Raw genomic sequence first — 19,588 nt, 5'->3', positions numbered from 1 at the left:
GTTGTCATGTTTATGCGGTTGTCAGAAACTAATCCCTTCTTGTTTATTCAAGAAAGTTTCTAGTGACCTCTGAGCTAGCTGGCACAATTAAGTCTAATATATTCGATAGAGACATAGTCGTCCTAAGTCCTACGTCAAATCTATAGGATATATCCTCTGAGTTTAGAGCAATGCAGTTGTGTTTGGGCAGTGTATGGTATCATGCAAGGGCTAGGACTATAAAGCACTGCAAGTCCTAAAGCCTAACTCACTTCATGAGTACATGTATTCCCATATTTTTAAACACATCAACTTAGCAAATTATTCTGCCACATTTTTCTGAAATGAATACTGACTCACACTGTGATCTTAGACACATGACAGTATCCCTTGCAATTCAGTAAAATGATTACTACAGTGAAAGGGGGTCTGGCTGGGAGTGCTGTTTCACGGTTTAGAGCAGTGTTGAAAGAGTTTAGCAGGTTTTGCTAGGGATGATGTTTCAGGCTTTAGAAAAGTGCAGTGGTGTTCAGGCAGTGTAGGAGATCAAGGTGGGACTGATATTTCTGAGTTTAGAGCAATGTAGTTCTGTTTGGGCAGTGTATGGTATCATGCAAAGGCTAGGACAATAAAGCACTGCATGCCCTAAAGGCTAACTCACTTCATGAGTACATGTATCCCCATACTTTTAAACACATCAACTAAGCAAATTATTCTGCCACATTTTTCTGAAATAATACTGACTCACACTGTGATCTTGGACAAATGACTGTATCACTTGCAATTCATTAAAATGATTACTGCAGTAAACGTTGGTCTTGCTGGGAGTGCTGTTTCAGGGTTTAGAGCAGTGCAGTAGTGTTGAAAGAGTTTAGCAGGTTTTGCTAGAGTTGGTGTTTCAGGCTTTAGGACAGTGCCGTGGTGTTCAGTCAGTCTAGGAGATCAAGGTGGGACTGATATTTCTGAGTTAAGAGCAATGCAGTTGTGTTTGGGCAGTGTATGGTATCATGCAAAGGCTAGGACTATAAAGCACTGCATGCCCTAAAGGCTAACTCACTTCATGAGTACATGTATTCCCATATTTTTAAACACATCAACTAAGCAAATTATTCTGCCACATTTTTCAGAAATGAATACTGACTCACACTGTGATCTTAGACACATGACAGTATTCCTTGCAACTCAGTAACATGATTACTACAGTGAAAGGGGGTCTGGCTGGGAGTGCTGTTTCACGGTTTAGAGCAGTGCAGTAGTGCTGAAAGAGTTTAGCAGGTTTTGCTAGGGATAGTGTTTCAGGGTTTAGGTCAGTGCAGAGGTGTTCAGGCAGTGTAGGAGATCAAGGTGGAACTGATATTTCTCAGTTTAGAGCAATGCAGTTGTGTTTGGGCAGTGTATGGTATCATGCAAGGGCTAGGACTATAAAGCACTGCATGTCCTAAAGCCTAACTCACTTCATGAGTACATGTATTCCCATAGTTTTTAAACACATCAACAAAGCCAATTATTCTGCCACATTTTTCAGAAATGAATACTGACTCACACTGTGATCTTAGACACATGACAGTATCCCTTGCAATTCAGCTTGTCCAGTCCTTCTTATCCAGGCAAGAGGGCAGCAGGTAGCAGGTAGCACAGCAGGGCAGCAGTCCCATCATGTCAGCAGTTTAGCGGAGTGGCATTCCTTTCAGAAGCACAGCAGCCCTTCTCCTTTGCAGAGTATCTATAGATGAAGATGTGTACTGAAGAATTGGTGTCTGAGGTCCAATATTTATACACAGTTCTGCCTTTGGAGTGGAGGAGACATTTCTAGAGACACTGGTGCCCTGCCTCCCCTGACCTGGCTCCACACTATGGGTGGGCATATTAGGAGGAGTTCCACTTTGTGGAATTCCAAAGAGTTTCCTAAAAAGTCTGTGGAATTCCGCTCTGCTCCACCCTGCCTGCAGGCAGGCAACTCCACATCTTACCTGGTGCTTCTCTGTCCTGACATGCCCGGGCTGTCCTCCTCCTCCTGGCTGTATCCGCTCCAGTCTTCCGGCTCATCCATGCAAAACGAAACCCCTATGCTGTACGTCTTGGTCAGACTGGAATTGCGATTGCGCACATGCACATTCCTGCCAAGATGTGCAGTGTAGAGGTTTTGTCTTACATGGACAAGACTGGAGAGGTGACAGCCAGGAGGAAGAGGACAGTCCAGGCACCGCATGGAAGAGAAGCACCTTGACCAGGTAAGACACAGTAACCTCGGGGTGTGTGGCAGGGAAAACTCTGCTTTGCCACAGAAAGAGTTTTTGCTGAACTCTGAGTTCTCAGTGGAGCATGGAGATAGCAAAACTCATAAAAGTCCACTGGCGGAGTGGAGTTCACCACCCACCCTTACTCCAGACTAACTACAGAGGTATTTAGTCCTTTTTATGGAGGCAGGACACAACCTAGTTATGTGAAGGTAGGTCTGTGCTCAGCTCCGCCCTCCCATCCTAGTAGTGATGATCCATTTTGTTTATGCGTTTTTATATAGCGCGGACCTTATCCGAAGGTGTCAGAGCGCTTCACAAAATGAACAGAACTGATACATGAGGAGAACATTACACGTGAACAGATTACAAAAGCAGACGTTAAATTACATGAGGTAAAAGTGACAATTGTGAGCAAACAAAATACATGAGGTAGCAAAAAGTGCACAGGAGGAAAAAGTGACAAGTGTGCAGGTTACAAGAGAAAACATAGTACAATTAGAGGTATAATACGGCAAAATATGCTAGACACTCAGGCACAAGAATAAATGTAACGTAGGCAATGGTGGCACTTGTGCAAGTATCAAAGGCAAACAAAATGTGAGCGGTAACATACTGTGTGTTACAAGGGAAAAGTGGTGTGTGCAAGTTACAAAAAAAGTACCAAACACAAGTACAAGGATAAAACAGCAGTGAATGTTAAACACTCCAACCACAAGAACACACTGAGAAGGCACTTCCATAGTCAGGGAGAATAGAATTTTCAGTAAAGGGAGGTCTTCCTTCAGATAATAGAGTGGATGTGGATTACTTTTGGAGGTGTCTTTGGAGGAGGAGAAATTTGAGGTCCGTTTTGAAGGCCTGGGAGGAGGCGGTGGTCCGGAGCTGCGGCGGAAGGGAGTTCCAGATTCTCACCGCGTTGCATGAAAAGGATTGGGCCATCGTTCTTTCCTTCTTGAAAGTGGGAGGTTCAAGCAGAAGATTTTCCGCATTACGTGATGGTGTAGATCCTCCAGAAAGTTTCAGTTTATTCCCCAGGTAGCTAGGAGAGGAGGAGAGCAAGACTTTGTGGGTGATACAAGCATTCTTGTAGATAGCTCTGGCCTCGATGGGAAGCCGGCGGAGGGTGGATAACATCGGTGTGATGTGGTCGCTTCTTTTGGCCCCATAAATGAAACGGCTGCTGAATGGAAAACAGATTTAATGGGGGACAAGTGGGATTTGGGGAGGCCAGTAAGAAGAAAATTGCAGTAGTCAAGTCTGGAGAGGCCAGCGATTGCACCAGGGTAATAAGGTCTTGCTCCGGGAAGAAGCGACGGATTCCCCAAAGAAGGCGCAGGTGGTATCGAGCAGACTTTGCAATGGAATTGATGTGGGGTATTAGATTGAGTTTTTTGTCGAGTATGACACCAAGGGATTTTGCGCTGTCGGCAATGATGGGTTTAGTGTTAAGTAGATTCAACTGATCCATCCATGATTGCACCGGGGGAGGAGAGATGGAGGAGGAGAATAGGAGGAATTCAGTTTTGGAAGGATTCAGAATCAGTTGATGAGTAAACATCCAGTTTTGAATAGAGTCAAGAGTAGAGCTTAGGATAGAGAGATCGTGAGTGGAAGCAACCTTGAGGTAGATTTGAGTGTCGTCTGCATAGAGATGATAGTGGATCCCTGATTTACTTAGGAGATTTCCTAGTGGTTCTAAATAGAGATTGAACAATGTGGGTGCAAGTATAGAGCCCTAAGGAACACCCTGACCTATCGCCACAGGAGATGAAGGACTGTCCGCTATTTTGATCATTTGGGATCTATCAGAGAGGAAGGAAGCAAACCATTTAAGCACAGTGCCCTCCATGCCCATTCTCTTTTGAAGAATGTTGAGGAGGGTGTTGTGATTCACAGTGTCAAAGGCTGCAGAAAGGTCAAGGAGAATTAGAAGACAGGACCCCCCCGAATTGAGGATCCTCAGTGCGTCATCAACCACTGGCAGTAGGGCTGTTTCAGTGCTGCAGTTTTGAATGAAGCCAGACTGGAAATTGTCAAGAAAATCATTGTCCTTGATATGACGAGAGATTTGTTTCGCTACACATCTTTCTCTAATCTTCGCAAGAAAGGGTAAGTTAGTGATGGGGCGGAAGTTGTTAAGGTCAGACGCATCAGCAGTTGGTTTTTTAAGCAGCGGGTGACCTGCCCAGTTTTGAAGGAGACAGGAAGGGAGCCTTGATAGAGGGAGAGGTTGACCAGAGTGGTCCAGTAGGAGAGGGAAAGGGTATAAAATTCAATGGCAATGGCACTGGGGATGGGGTCCAGATGATGGTTGGAGGGCTTTGTTTCGTGGATGCACCTGAGAAGGGCATCTTCAGATATATGGTCAAAGTTCTGCCAAATGGCTAAGGATTTACATTCCTCTGGAAGGGTAGGATGAGCGACTTGATCCACAAGTGATTTCACTTTTTCATCGAAGAATATAGCGAAATCCACTGCTCTCTTTGCAGAATCCTCCAACTCGGAGGATGGGGGAGAGCAGTCAGGAATCTTGATGAGATCGAATCGTTTTTTGGGTCTATTTTTGGCTGAGTCCAGGAGGGTTTTGAAGTGCGCCGCTTTCCCAAGGTAGATGTGCTTGTAGATCCAGTCACACCTAATCTCCCTATTGTGTGTGGCTGTCTAGGAGGAATACACAAAGTTCAACTGTCAGCTACACCCAGCTAAGCCACCCAGGAACAGGCACCAAATGGATAAGGCAGGAAAAGGACAATTTTATAGCAGTGGCATTTTCAAAATTGTAATAAAAAATCCCACTTCACCATGAGGTGGAATTTTGCATTATCTACTCCCATTTGGAGATTACAACTTATTAAATGTAATAACGCAACTCCACAGTTATCCTATGGGAGAGGAAGGTCTTACAGTAGTTAAAAAACTAATTAAAGATTTAACATTTAATAACCCTGATACTCCTCCTTGTCCATGCTGACACTGTCCCTGATATACTGCCATATATGCTACTTGACACTCCTCCTGATACTCCCCCTAATACTCTGCCAGACACACCCTCTAGACATGTCCTCTGATGGCACTTCCCATGGATTTGGTGCTCTACTCATGATGCCCTTCCCTGTGCTTTGCTCCTTACTCTCCCATTAAAACACTTTCTAGTACCTCTCCTCCTGCTCCCTGAAACTCCCTCTGTTACCCCCCTCTACTTAACATCTCCAATTTCTATCTCTGACATCCTTCCCAGGTGCTTTGCCCGAACGCTCTCCCAGATTTGCTCCATGAAATTCTCTTTGAAACTTGCCTAATAGTCTCCCTGTAACTCTCCCTGGTGTCTTGCCTCTGATGCTCCCTTGATTCTCTCCCTGATACCCCCTTTAGACCTTTCTCTGATAGTCTCCCTAATATCCCCCTGATACTCCTCAAACACTCCCCCGTTGCCCCTCATGATACTTCTCCTAGGGTCCCACTCAACATCTCCTCCACTCTCACTGATACTTACATAACACTCCCCTGATACACTCCCTGAGGCTCCACTCCCCCAAAACTCTCCCCGGTGTTCTGCCTTAGACTCTGCCAGCACCTCCTCTAGTACTTTCTTGTATAAATCACCCTTTGACCACAACCAGGGAACCATCAGACTGAAGACTAAGTATTGAAAAGAAAAAAAGGAAGACAGCAGGCCTTTTCCATCCCGGATCTTGAACAACATCCCCATATCCATCAGGATTTTGTCGCTGCTGCTCCAATTTAGGAAAAGATTTAAAGACTCACCTCTTTAATGAACACTACATCACAGCGCATTAACTGTGTCATTCAGGTTCCTCTTGTATTATTCGCTAACTTGTAGCTGGCCTTTGACCATGTACAGCGCTCCGCAACCTTTTGGATAGGGTTGCACTATAGCAAGCACCCAGATGTTTAACATCTTTAATATTGCAGGAGTAACTCATTGAATTCAACTTCATCTATGAAACCCTACATCAGGATATTCCAACTCTAGGTAGTGGGTGAGGCTTCCCTTCCTGCTGGGTAGAGTGACTGTGAGTTCAAAGTTAAAGTGCCCAACCAGGGTCTCACTGTCATGTCAATCTTAGACCCAACAATAGATTGTTCCAGAGAACTGGGCTAGAGTGGAAAAGGCTTTGCCTCTAAAAGATGCTGTTTTACATGGAGGTTCCTTGAAGAATTATATCAAAGAAGATTGCAGAGGAGCGGGGTGAAACAGAACTTTATTTTTATAAACTTTGGGACATTTCATGGATGCATTTGTGAATATTTGTCCTTCATTGTAGGCTTGTTGTCCAGATTAAGCCCACGATTTTCACAGTAGACTTGAAGAGAGGTTGAAAAAAGAGGTCACCCTTGGGCGTGGGTTTTAACAAGTAGGATCTCTGTCTTGTCAGATTTACAATGTTGGCAATTCTGATCTGTTCAGATGCTAACCCCAATCACACACTCTTTGGGTGGTGTAATAGATGGAGTACTACCAGACACTAACCCTGGTCACACTCTCTTTGGGTGGTGTAAGCGATGAAGTATTACTAGACACTAAACCTGATCATACACTCTTTGGGTGGTGTAAGAGATGGAGTATTACCAGAGTACACAATCTCTAGGTAGCATCAGCCTAAGTTTAATATTTTTAGATCCAAAAGATAGGATCAGTTTCACCAGGATCAGCAGGTGGATGTGAAAGGATGGGTCATTGTGGGACTCGAGTATTTCTGAAGTAAGAAACAACATTACTCTCTTGGACATCTCCTTTGAAGAAAAGATGAATACTTAGTTTGAGCGATGCCATGAATTCCACATGACCCAAGTCTTGATATCCCGGTGTTTGTACCAGCCAGGTAAAGACCTCATTTCTGAAGTCCAGGTCATCTTAAGTTTTTTGCTCAACTTTGCTTCCTCTAATCCTGGCTCTTCGTTTGCTGACGCCACAATTACCACCCACTCTATGGGATCAGGAAACTATACTCCAAATCCTCTTCGTCCTCGGCTCATATATTTACACAATCATTCTACTACTCGCTCATTTTGAGTAAGAGGAGACAGTATGCTCCTACTTTTTATCCCACTCTCAGCTAGTACTTCTTGGATGGCTGCAGCATTAAGACAACATGATGGCTGCCCTACGCTGACAGCACTAATGGAGAACTCACCTTCAGGGTGGCAGAGAAGGGGTAAGTCACCTCTGAATCAGCCTTTTGTTCCACAGCTAGTGTGATCTCTGCCATCACCTACGGGGTCAGTAGCTTAACAAACTTAGATTGGGTTTTAGATGTCCCCAAGTAAACTTTACTATGAAGATTTGGGTGTATGATTGGGGTACCTTTTGCCAATGGTACAATCGTTTTCCCTACCACAAGTAGATTAGGTTTCATTTTTTGGTCATATAGAATTGCCCAGATCAAAAGCGACACTTGAGAAAAGAAACATGTTGACATACACTCACACTATTTTATGAGCTGGATAGGACCATTACTTCCACATTCAGTGACACATTGCCTGTTAATCATAACAAGAGAGCCTTCCTATTAAATTTAATTAGGTTTAGCTTAGCTTTTTTTAAACCAGAGAATCACATTACACCAATCTACACCTAGAACAGCTCTACCTACACCTCAAATTGACATCTTATGCTCATAAGACTTCATTGAGGGGCCCGTAGGTCATCCCAGCACTGGACTAATGAGGAGCTGATGAAGCATAACACCCACACAGGTTTGAGGGCCCTTGCTTCTGAGCAATGAGATCTCCTGATCTGATACCTCAGTTTCCCTAATCTATATACTCTTGTCCCCTCTACCCTCAGGAACTGCTCACCTTTTGCATTACATAGTATCCTAAGGAGCCCTCACGCTGGACCTTTAAGTGCTGCTCAGTCCACTCTATGTTCAGAACTCACCGATGAACCTGGACCTTTGTGGGATGAATTCCCATATCTGTGATTTTGGTTTCACGAGGGCTGACAATGCATATGAAACCAGGAGGCCTTGGAAGAAAGAAGGAAAGCCAAGGTTGTGGTTTGGTCCGATGTGGAGATCCTGTCACCAGGCAATGCACCCTGGGCACATGTTGTGCTCTGCTCCCTGGGGTCCTCTGTCCACCTCACAGGGGCGAACATCAACCTTGCAGCAGGGAGCAGCAGAGACCTTAGATGTGAAGGATTCACCCCCCCTCCCAAGAAATGATTGTGTCTCAGTGCACACATTCTAAAGTTAGTAGGTGTTCAGTGGGCTTCAAAGGGACACTCACACCCTATTTACATTGGTTACAATCACTAACCGTGACTGTTTAGAGTACCAAACATACGCAAACAGGACTTCCCCAGTGCACCAACGGTTAACTCACCCAGACTCCTCTTCTGTACAGGAAGAGGAACGACCCGGAGAAGAAGAGGAACTTCCTGGAGTGGAATGGGACCAATCAGAGGAGACTCGAGAGGCGGGACCAGTCCTTCAAAGGAGGAAGCCGAGAGACGTCGAGGAGCACAAGGAAAGGGAGCCGAAGGAGGAAAGCAGGACCACAGACGGAAAGGAGACGCCTTATCCAGCGGAAAGGATGACTGACGGACCAGACCCCAGAAGAAGCGAAGTCGGACCTCTGGACGGAGGACTGGGGACGCCCCCAGAGGACGCCTTCACGCCGCCGTAACTCTGGAGAGTTACGGCTCCCGCGGTCCATGTACCGGGGAGAGGGGTCAGAAGGGAGGGAAAGGAAGGGATTGTTTAGGATAACTTTATCCACGGGGAAAGAAGTGGGGGGTTCATTTCTGGTGTGTTTGGGGTGGGGGTTGGCATTGTTGTATGTGAGCACCCAGGCGGGAGCCAAAAACGGGAGCACTTATGCCTTTGAATACGTTTGCTGTGAATAAGGGGGGATTTCAGAACCTCACTCCTGCACAAAAGAAGCCAATGTAGGAAAATATAAACACAATCACCTGATATTAAGGTGGCAGAAGCTCATGTGAATTGTTTTCCTTAAAAGACTACTTATCCTGATTTTTACACTTCCATCAAGTACGTGCACTTGGGTGTTCCTCTTTCCTTTTTTTACCTTGGTGGCGGACCTTTTCCCTTTCTTTAACCTGTTGTTCAGGGAACATAAATATTTACCGCTTACCATCTCTTCTTTTCCCTCGCTACCCAGGAATGCTACCACCACTCGCCTGGAGGAAAAAAACAACCGAAAGGCAGGAGAAAGATTACCAACCAAACCAGACTTTTATTTACTTACCTTGTATTGACCCTTAATAAATTAAGCCATCATTGATCTACGCATAAGACCTCCTCCATTTTTTTTCCACCCGTACCTCTCACACGCCTAGAGTGGCACCTGCAGATCTTCACAAGCACCATTTATGATGACAGAATTGAACAAATCCCAATTTTGTGGCCAGGGAAGGTAAAGATTGTATTTTAAGCTGTGAGAGTTTAGAACACACATCATGGGTGAACAAAGTGACCTATTTATTTTTATGTCAAGTGCCATTCAAGAACAAAGCCCTGAGGGTTCCTCCCAGCCTATTCCTGGCGTCTGTGCTTCCATCTCTTTAGAACGGATCCCATTGGTTGCTCCACATCTTTACAATCTCTTCTAACATAAGGACTTGTCCTGATGAGTGTTGGGGGCTTTACAGATGAAGGCGAGATTGCTGTCACACCTCACTTCCCCCCAGAGCCCTGGGCCTACAAGAGAAGAAGCAAAAACATTCAGCCTCTGTATTGTACTCATTACAAATATGTAATGATCAGTTCAGGAGCAAATCACAACTTCTTCCAGAAATTCTGTCACTTAGTGAAAGATAGAGGAGCTGCAGTCATGCTTTTCAGGAAATGCTTTTGAATAAGGGTCAAGTCCAACAAATGTCCATGAATATTTTAAATAAAAGGAGAAATATATATTTACGACATGGGTGTGAGGTACTGAACTGGTTTTGTGAAAACAAATTAAAGACTTACAGGAAAGAGGATTTGAATGTGGGAGACAAATACATACCTTTATAGTTGGTGCATACACAGTGTTCCTTCCCCCCTGAGCTGAAGGGCTCATCTGGGTGCCAGTTCTTGAATTTCATGGGACTCCCATCCGTCCACACAAAGTGTTTGTTCTGAAAGAAAGAGAGCCATTGCTGTCAAAGAGCTATAGCTTCTGGCCCGATGGCTCACCTCAATTGTGGGCTGTAAAGTAGAATAATATAATGCAGGATAGTATGTCAATGCTGGGGACAACATTGGGAAAACCAGCTAAAGATGGCATTTTACTCTTTTAAACATAGACCTTAAACCAGTGATAGGAATGGAAAACTTAAAGTGAAGGTACCCTATGCCAGAGTATCTACTTGCTTTTTTAATGTTTCCAATTCATTTCAAATTGAAGTTAAATTTTACAAGTTACAACAAAATATAACCCCCAGCCCTTGCATCTTGTAGGGCCTCAGCTCACTCAACTTGCATTGCTGGGGTGTAGACCCCCTTCCCCACCTGTTGTTGGGTCTCAGCTTGCCCCACTTGTACTGATGGCATGCAGCCCCCTGCCGCTTGTTGGGCCTCAGCTCATCCCAATTCCAGTGATGGGGTGCAGCCTCTCTCCTGCATCTTGTTGGGCCACAGGTAATGCCACTTGTACTGATGGTATGCAGCCCCCTGACGCTTGTTGGACCTCAGCTCAAGCCCATTGCATTGATGGGGTGCAGCCTCCCTCCTCTTGTTGGGCCTCAGCTCAAGCCCATTGCATTGATGGGGTGCAGCCTCCCTCCTCTTGTTGGGCCTCAGCTCATCCCACTTGCATTGATGGTGTGCTGCCCCCACCTCTTGTGTGGCCTAAGACCACCTCATTTGCATTGATGGGATACAGCCGCTCCTACCCTGTCTCTTATTGGGGCTCTACTTACCCTACTTGCAGTGATAGGGTACAGTCTCCCTTCCTCCCCCTTTTATTGGGGATTAGCTCACCCCACTTCCACTGACCGGGTGCAGGCTGCCAGTTCTGTAAAATCACTTGCAAAACTTGGATGGAAATTGCTTGGCCAGGACTTTTGCACCCACTTTTTACAACAGGTTCAAAAGCGTCGCAGTTGGGCTGCCATGTGCTTTGTCCAGGCAAGACAATTGAGACTTCCTGTCAATTTGTAGAGCAGTGAAACAGAACCATATTTGAGACCTCTTTGGCCCTTAAAGCCTCTAGACCTGGGTGTCACTGCACCTGATGCACTACTGATAGCTAGTCTCCCTGACCTGACTCTAAGCGATCATGTCACATTTGAATTTGTTTTGGAGGAAGGTGAGAAGTGGTTGGGAAACTTTCCTTTACCAGACCATGTTTCTACCTGAACTCCCAAAGCCATGCCCTGTTTGTAGTTTTTGCACTTGCAACCATTTAAGACCATGTAATGGAGCACAGTACCTTGTAAATGTCCGATGCCCCAATCCAGTTAGCACTATGAACGCCTGAGAGTGAGAAGGCGAAGCTCTTCAGGAACTCCATGTCCTCTTTACTGTGTGCTGACGCCAGGTGTGATCCTGCGGCGAGGTGTTGGCAGAACACCTGAAATTTAACGAGGATTGGGTGAGTGTTGACTGAGCATCAGAGGGCATTTGAAGGGCACATTCCAGGACTTTGACCAGGACTTCTGTTTGCTTTATTGTGCAATGCCCCAGGACTGCTCTCCCTGAACACTCCTAATGGGGCTAGTGCTCGTTCCATGCTCACGGCTTCATGGCACAAACACTGCACACCAATAGGAACATGTCTATCTGCAATAGGGTGACCAACTGACATGGAGGCAAATTCTGGACAGAACTGTAAAAAATTCTGGACAAAGGGTCACAATTCAGGACAAAAACTTAGGACAAAATGTCCATTTTGCAGACACATCGAAGGAGAGGTCCTACCTCAGTAGTTTATCAGTGCATTTATTTACTATTTTCGACATTCTACTATATATGTGATTGCCTCTAGGCATTATGCCCTTGTTCAATAGTAAATTTATGACCTAGGCACGGTGTCAAGTACTTCACCTCTATCCAGAATTGCCCAAACTTTCTTGGAGAAAAGCAACAGCAAAATTACAAACTTTGATTATGTTTCTAAACATTTTAAAACCTATGGCTAACAGTTTGGGAAACATTAAGGTAAGTGACCATCTGTTAGTTTAGACAAGTTGAACAAAAACATCTGCCTCACCTCAACCTCCAGTCAACGATAAACCTAAAGAAAATCAATGTGGCAGAGCAGATGGTGTGGTCGACAGTATCACAACTTATGTCAGGATGTGCTGTACCTACAGCTTATTTGTTGTCTCACAGCACTAGAGTGTGAGTCCAGGATTCTACATTTAGCTCACAACTGGAAGTCCAGAATAACATAAAAGAGAACTAAAGAGCACGATGAAATCAGGATTAGATGGGAGATATACAGCAACTGATTCAAAGGATTGTTGCTAAGAACTGGAGGCATAAGAAAGAAAACAACAAGTTGGGGCGATTCCTAAATTCAGACAAGAGGGGCCCACTATGAGTATCGGAAAGTATTGTGTACCTCCGGATTTGTCTCAGCAGAGAGAAGAGAAATTGAAAAGGCACTGTCAAGGGTTGAGAAAGCAGCACCCACCCAACGAACTCTGGTAGTGAAACTAAGCTGCTGATTGTTCTTGTGAAGGGTGATCAGGGGCCAGACCCCTTGGAAGGTTGTGCCGGGCAATCATCCCCTTTGTCCATGTCTTAAAATGGTTCTGCAGTCGAGCTGAGGCCAAACCAGTGATCTGGTGCATCCTTACGTGCCACCATACATGCAGAATCTTCAAAATATTTGGGATGTAAATTACACAAGCAAAATATAAGCACATGATAAACATTACACATTTTAGGAAGTGTTTCTTTAACATGTGATAGTGTTTTCCGTTTCTGTACAATTAGACCCAAGATTGAACGGGAATCAGTTACCTTCCAATACGAAGCCCGGTTTGCTTTTTGATCTACTCTTCGGTGCACAGACATAATATCAAGTCCAAAATATTGTTTGGACATAATATTGTGTATTTAATATCGAGTGGACAAAATATCGACAGGACAGAATATCGACTACAAAAATATCGTTTTTAAGGTAAGTGAAGTAATATCGACTGTAAAAAATATAGATAGTTAAAATATCGAAGTATATAATATAGATAGTACAATATATCGAATTTTTAATAATATATAATTTTTTATAGTGCATTTTATGTTATCATATGTGTGAACATTGTGTATTTATGTTATAAATAATTATATTTAATGTATTTTTTTTTAATAATTTTTGCGTAATTTTAATCTGTAGCGGGTTGTGGGTTTATAGGGGAATAGGGTGGGAAGTAATTTAATTATAATTAATAAATATGTAAATTTATTTATTGATAGTAATTAGTAATTAATTGCTAATTATTTATATTTGTTAATTAATTTAAATAAAATTGTTAATTAATTTAGAGTAATAGATTAATTGTTAATTATGTAAAATAAACTAATTTAATTCTGTAGCGGGTTGTGGGTTTATAGGGGAATAGGGTGGGAAGTAATTTATTTATAATTAATTAAATATGTACATTTATTTATTGATAGTAAATAGTAATTAATTGTTAATTAATGTATATTTGTTATTAATTAATTTAAAATTGTTAATTAATTTATATTAATTGATTAATTGGTAATTATGTAGATGTAACTAATTTAATTTATGTAGCGGGTAGTGGGTTTATAGGGGCATAGGGTGGAAATTAAATTATTAATTATTAATTAAATAATAAAACTAATTACAATTTATTTATTTGAAAATAATTGTTATATTTGTTTAAGTTACAAAATATTTATTTGTTAATGTTTAATTAATTAGTATTAATAGATGATTAATTTAATTAATTATTGTTATTTTTTTTTAAATTAATTATTAATAGATTTTTTTTGTAGATTTTGTAATAATATATGAATTATTTACTTTCCCTAATGTTGTATTCTCTGGAGTGGGAATAGTAATTTTAACCCCTACGCTTTCCAATGCTTTCTCTACTGTTGCACCTACTGGAGTGGGAATAGTAATTTTAACCCCTACGCTATCCAACGCTTTCCCTACTGTTGCACTCTTTGGAGTGGGAATAGTCATTTTTACCCCTACGCTATCCAACGCTTTCCCTACTGTTGCACCCACTGGAGTGGGAATAGTAATTTTAACCCCTACGCTATCCAACGCTTTCCCTACTGTTGCACTCTTTGGAGTGGGAATAGTCATTTTTACCCCTACGCTATCCAACGCTTTCCCTACTGTTGCACCCACTGGAGGGGGAATAGTAATTTTAACCCCTACGCTATCCAACACTTTCCCTACTGTTGCACCCACTGGAGTGGGAATAGTAATTTTTACCCCTACGCTATCCAACGCTTTCCATACTGTTGCACCCACTGGAGTCGGAATAGTAATTTTAACCCCTACGCTATCCAACTCTTTCCCTACAGTTGCACCCACTGGAGTGGGAATAGTAATTTTAACCCCTACGCTATCCAACGCGTTCCCTACTGTTGCACCCACTGGAGTGGGAATAGTAATTTTAACCCCTACGCTATCCAACGCTTTCCATACTGTTGCACCCACTGGAGTCGGAATAGTAATTTTAACCCCTACGCTATCCAACACTTTCCCTACTGTTGCACCCACAGGAGTGGGAATAGTAATTTTAACCCCTACGCTATCCAACGCGTTCCCTACTGTTGCACCCACTGGAGTCGGAATAGTAATTTTAACCCCTACGCTATCCAACTCTTTCCCTACAGTTGCACCCACTGGAGTGGGAATAGTAATTTTAACCCCTACGCTATCCAACGCTTTCACTACTGTTGAACACTTTGGAGTGGGAATAGTAATTTTTACCCCTACACTATCCAACGCTTTCCCTACTGTTGCACTCACTGGAGTGGGAATAGTAATTTTAACCCGTACACTATCCACCGCTTTCCCTACTTTTGCACTCTTTGGAGTTGGAATAGTAATTTTAACCCCTACGCTATCCAACACTTTCCCTACTGTTGCACCCACAGGAGTGGGAATAGTAATTTTAACCCCTACGCTATCCAACGCGTTCCCTACTGTTGCACCCACTGGAGTCGGAATAGTAATTTTAACCCCTACGCTATCCAACTCTTTCCCTACAGTTGCACCCACTGGAGTGGGAATAGTAATTTTAACCCCTACTCTATCCAACGCTTTCACTACTGTTGAACACTTTGGAGTGGGAATAGTAATTTTTACCCCTACACTATCCAACGCTTTCCCTACTGTTGCACTCACTGGAGTGGGAATAGTAATTTTAACCCGTACACTATCCACCGCTTTCCCTACTTTTGCACTCTTTGGAGTTGGAATAGTAATTTTAACCCCTACGCTATCCAACGCTTTCCATACTGTTGCACCCACTGGAGTCGGAATAGTAATTTTAACCCCTACGCTATCCAACACTTTCCCTACTGTTGCACCCACAGGAGTGGGAATAGTAATTTTAACCCCTACGCTATCCAACGCGTTCCCTACTGTTGCACCCACTGGAGTCGGAATAGTAATTTTAACCCCTACGCTATCCAACTCTTTCCCTACAGTTGCACCCACTGGAGTGGGAATAGTAATTTTAACCCCTACGCTATCCAACGCTTTCACTACTGTTGAACACTTTGGAGTGGGAATAGTAATTTTTACCCCTACACTATCCAACGCTTTCCCTACTGTTGCACTCACTGGAGTGGGAATAGTAATTTTAACCCGTACACTATCCACCGCTTTCCCTACTTTTGCACTCTTTGGAGTTGGAATAGTAATTTTAACCCCTACGCTATCCAACGCTTTCCCTACTGTTGCACTCTCTGGAGTGGGAATAGTAATTTTTATTCTTTTGTTATTGTATGTTAATAATATTGGCTATTATTTAATTATATTTTGTTACTATATATATATGTTTTAAGAAATATGATTAAATATTTTTTATATTTTACTTTCATTAATTATTTATCATTAGTTAATTTAAGTATTCTTAAGTATTAGTTTTTAATACTAATTAAATTTTAAAGTGTTTTTACTAAAGTCAATATTTTTTAAAACTATATTTTTGTAAACGATATTGTAAACTCGATATTTTTGTACTTACCTGTTTGTAGATAGAAACTCAATATTTTGTCAGTCGATATTTTTTACACGATATTCTTGCAGGTCGATATTTTGGCATTCGATATTATTTCAGTGATCCCTACTCTTCCACTTTCACTAATGAGCCAAGCGGCCCTAGTGAAGATGTTGGTGCTACCGCAAATATTGTAGTATTTTGAAAACCTTCACCTGCTCATCTTTGTTCCTTTTTCAGTCACTTCAACACGTCCCACATTTCAATTTTTTTGGAGACTAGGGAACCGCCAGGTAGTTCTTACCACTCTAAAGCTACCTGTGACTGCTGGTGGATTGGCCCTTCTGGACTTAGGATGCTATTATTTAGCTGCACAGCTCCTTTGGTGGCTCGATGGCTGTCTGGCCGCCCCCCCCTGCATAACACAGGGTTTACCGGTATAGACTTTAAGGCGTGCTTACAGCACTACACATTGTTTCCGACTGACCGTTCTACCCAACATAACCAGGGGTTATCCTGCACAGACTCTGCACGATGTGGACGGGGCTAAAATATTTAAAAATCTCCGTAAAGAATCCTGCGGCTCCCATGTTAAGTACATTCAATTTAATAATCTGAACTGACCCTAACTTACACTTGCCCAAATGAATAAAACATGCCCCGGAGTCGCAGCTGCATGTCCTCATTGTCTTTAATTTGATGCCAATTTGCTTCATATTCTTTGGCCTTGCCCTATACTGCTTTTATACTAGAAGAGAGTTCTGGAGATGCTGTTGACTGCGATGAGCTGTGTACTAACGAACTCCCAAGAAGCAGTCCTATTGTGCATATTCCTCCGCCTGAAGTTTGAGAAACCTCAATCAAGTTTCTTAGCTTGGCTCTTTTGCTAGAAAAACACAATGAGCCCAATTCACAGAATGAACTTAAGACTAAATCCTAAACTTACTACTATTTTGGTATTCACAGAATGAACTTACTACTTTTCCCATTCACAGAATGAACTTACTACTTTTAGTATTCACAGAAGATAGGATTTTTTCTTAAATTTGCCTTAAGACAAACTTAACTCCTTTGATGCTCATGACGAGCTCAGCTCATCATGAGACACAGTGGAGCTGTGCTCATGACGAGCTGAGCTCGTCATGACCTCATCCATTAACATTGACCCTCAGCACAGGAGGGGAAGATCTCAAGCAGTGATGGTGTTAAGACAGACTTAAGACAGACTTAAGGCAGACTTAAGACAGACTTAAGACAAACTTAAGACAGACTTAAGACAGACTTAAGACAACATCCTAACTTAAGTCTGTCTTAAGTCTGTCTTAAGTCTGTCTTAAGTTTGTCTTAAGACACACTTAAGGCAAAACCCTAACTTCTGTGAATGCCAATAGTAGTAAGTTTGGGATTGAGTCTTAAGTTCATTCTGTGAATCGGGCCCTCTATTACAGTGCTCTTCTTAAGCCCTTGAGTGTATGTTGTAGATTGCTAAAACCATATATATTCTTGCATAACACAAAAGAATTAAACTGAGTGCTGTGAAAAGCTCCTGCAACTAACTTTTGGGTTATAAATGTTGGTATTCAGGTGAAGGATGTCACAATAGATCTCAAAATCCCAGCCAAGGTCATCAAACATTCTCAGAAGCCCATCTTGCTGGCCATTGTTAGGAATGCAGGACTGGGCAAGGAGAACATTTTTTTTCTCTACACTACATGGTCCCTTTAAGGAAAGTGGATGATGGAGTCCTGAGGTGATGGGTACATAGTGAGGGAGGCCTGCATCAGAAATCAATGTGGTGAAAACTGACATTCCTCCATTGAAAGAGCATTGCAGCTGTACTTTAATTCAACAACACCTGGAATGGACTCAGTGCCCTCAAATAGCCGGCAATTTGACCATCCCAGTAAATAAATAGAAGTGCTGTCTTTCAGACTTTCTCCCAGGGGTTGTCACCCTAAAGACCTCACCATTAGGAGCTAATGAAGAAATGCTCGGTTAATCAAAAAGCAGCTTGTGAGGGGGGTAGACTAAGGGGACAATGAATGTGTCATGCAGTTGTGCCATTTTTTTTAAAATAATGACACACACAATGAACTGCCGGAAGGTCTATTACCTCCGGAATGCCGCCTGCCCCTCTCTACGGAATGCAGCACAGGAGACTCCATCCTACACATGGGGAATCACAATTGTGGGAAATAACCTTTGTGTTTTAGTGGAGAGGATAAAAGTGCAGAAGTATTGTATTGTAATAACATAGTAAAGGTGTCAAAGCACTTTTTCGGCAAGTAGCACGGTACTCCAGAATCCATAGAGGATTAGTGGTGAATTAGTATGGTGAAATATGAAATTAATTTGCATGGTGGATATGTTAGTAAGTTATTTAGATTGAAAAGGATAGCAGAGTGATGGAAGAGGGAAGAATTTAGAAATATGTTTTTTTTGTTTGTTGGTTTGCTTTGGAGGTCATAGCAATATGAGGAGTAAAAGGGATGTGGAAGGGAACGAATCAAAGGGATGGCTTTAGAAAGCCTTGTTTTGAGGAATTGGAATAGTAAAAGACATAAAACAAGATGCAAGGAGGGGTGGAGGAGGGAAGAGTCTAGAAAGCGCCATTTTGGGGATCATAGTAGTGGTATGGAGTTTGGGATGAATGAGAGAGTGGAAGTAGAGGATATATTGATAGAGGTGTAGTGTGAGAAATAGGGTAGTGCATTGGAAATGAGGTTTAATATGAGTCAGAGAGTTGAGGTAGAGAGCAATATAGGCTGGGAAATAGGGTAAAGGATTGGATATGCTAAATTAGAAGAAAAGTAATAAATATAGATACATAAGTAAGGAAGGTAGTAGATGTAGATTAAAGGTGCACTTAATAAACTCTGGCTTTCAAGTGTTGTTTTACTTTAAGTTAATGAATTAGCTTTTTTGTTTGGTTTGTTATTCAATCGTGAAGTAATTGTAGATAAATAGTTTATGATAAAATATTTACTTATTTATGCAGTCCGTTATATACATGTTCAAGACATAGAATAATGTAACTATCGGTAATATGTACATTTGTTAAGCTGAACTAATGAATATCTACATTTATTAAAAACATAATTATTTTACATGTTTATACAAAGCAATACACATAAATAGGTAGATATCTATAGTGCAAATAAATGTTTATATACAGATGTATATGCTGTATTTTTATGTTTGCGTATGGTGGTTTTGTGCGGAGGAGCCATTTTGTGAG

General features: G+C 42.3%; 1 protein-coding gene across 1 annotated transcript in view; it reads right to left on the bottom strand.

Moving 5' to 3' along the window:
* Nucleotides 1-9,812: 9,812 nt before the first annotated feature.
* LOC147736699 (lectin-like) overlaps nucleotides 9,813-19,588 on the bottom strand; it is a 121,507-nt gene continuing 111,731 nt past the window's right edge. Inside the window, exons 3-5 of the mRNA XM_086953813.1 lie at nucleotides 11,622-11,762; nucleotides 10,215-10,326; nucleotides 9,813-9,904 (exon numbers count right to left, since the gene is read on the bottom strand). Of these exons, the coding sequence (XP_086809939.1) occupies nucleotides 9,813-9,904; nucleotides 10,215-10,326; nucleotides 11,622-11,762 (345 nt within the window). The remainder of the gene's footprint in view (nucleotides 9,905-10,214; nucleotides 10,327-11,621; nucleotides 11,763-19,588) is intronic.

Source organism: Lissotriton vulgaris, chromosome 1_2, assembly GCF_964263255.1.
Source record: "Lissotriton vulgaris chromosome 1_2, aLisVul1.2, whole genome shotgun sequence".
In the NCBI taxonomy this organism is placed as follows: domain Eukaryota; kingdom Metazoa; phylum Chordata; class Amphibia; order Caudata; family Salamandridae; genus Lissotriton; species Lissotriton vulgaris.
Note: the sequence above shows the minus strand (reverse complement) of the source record. Positions and strands in the feature narration are given on the sequence as shown.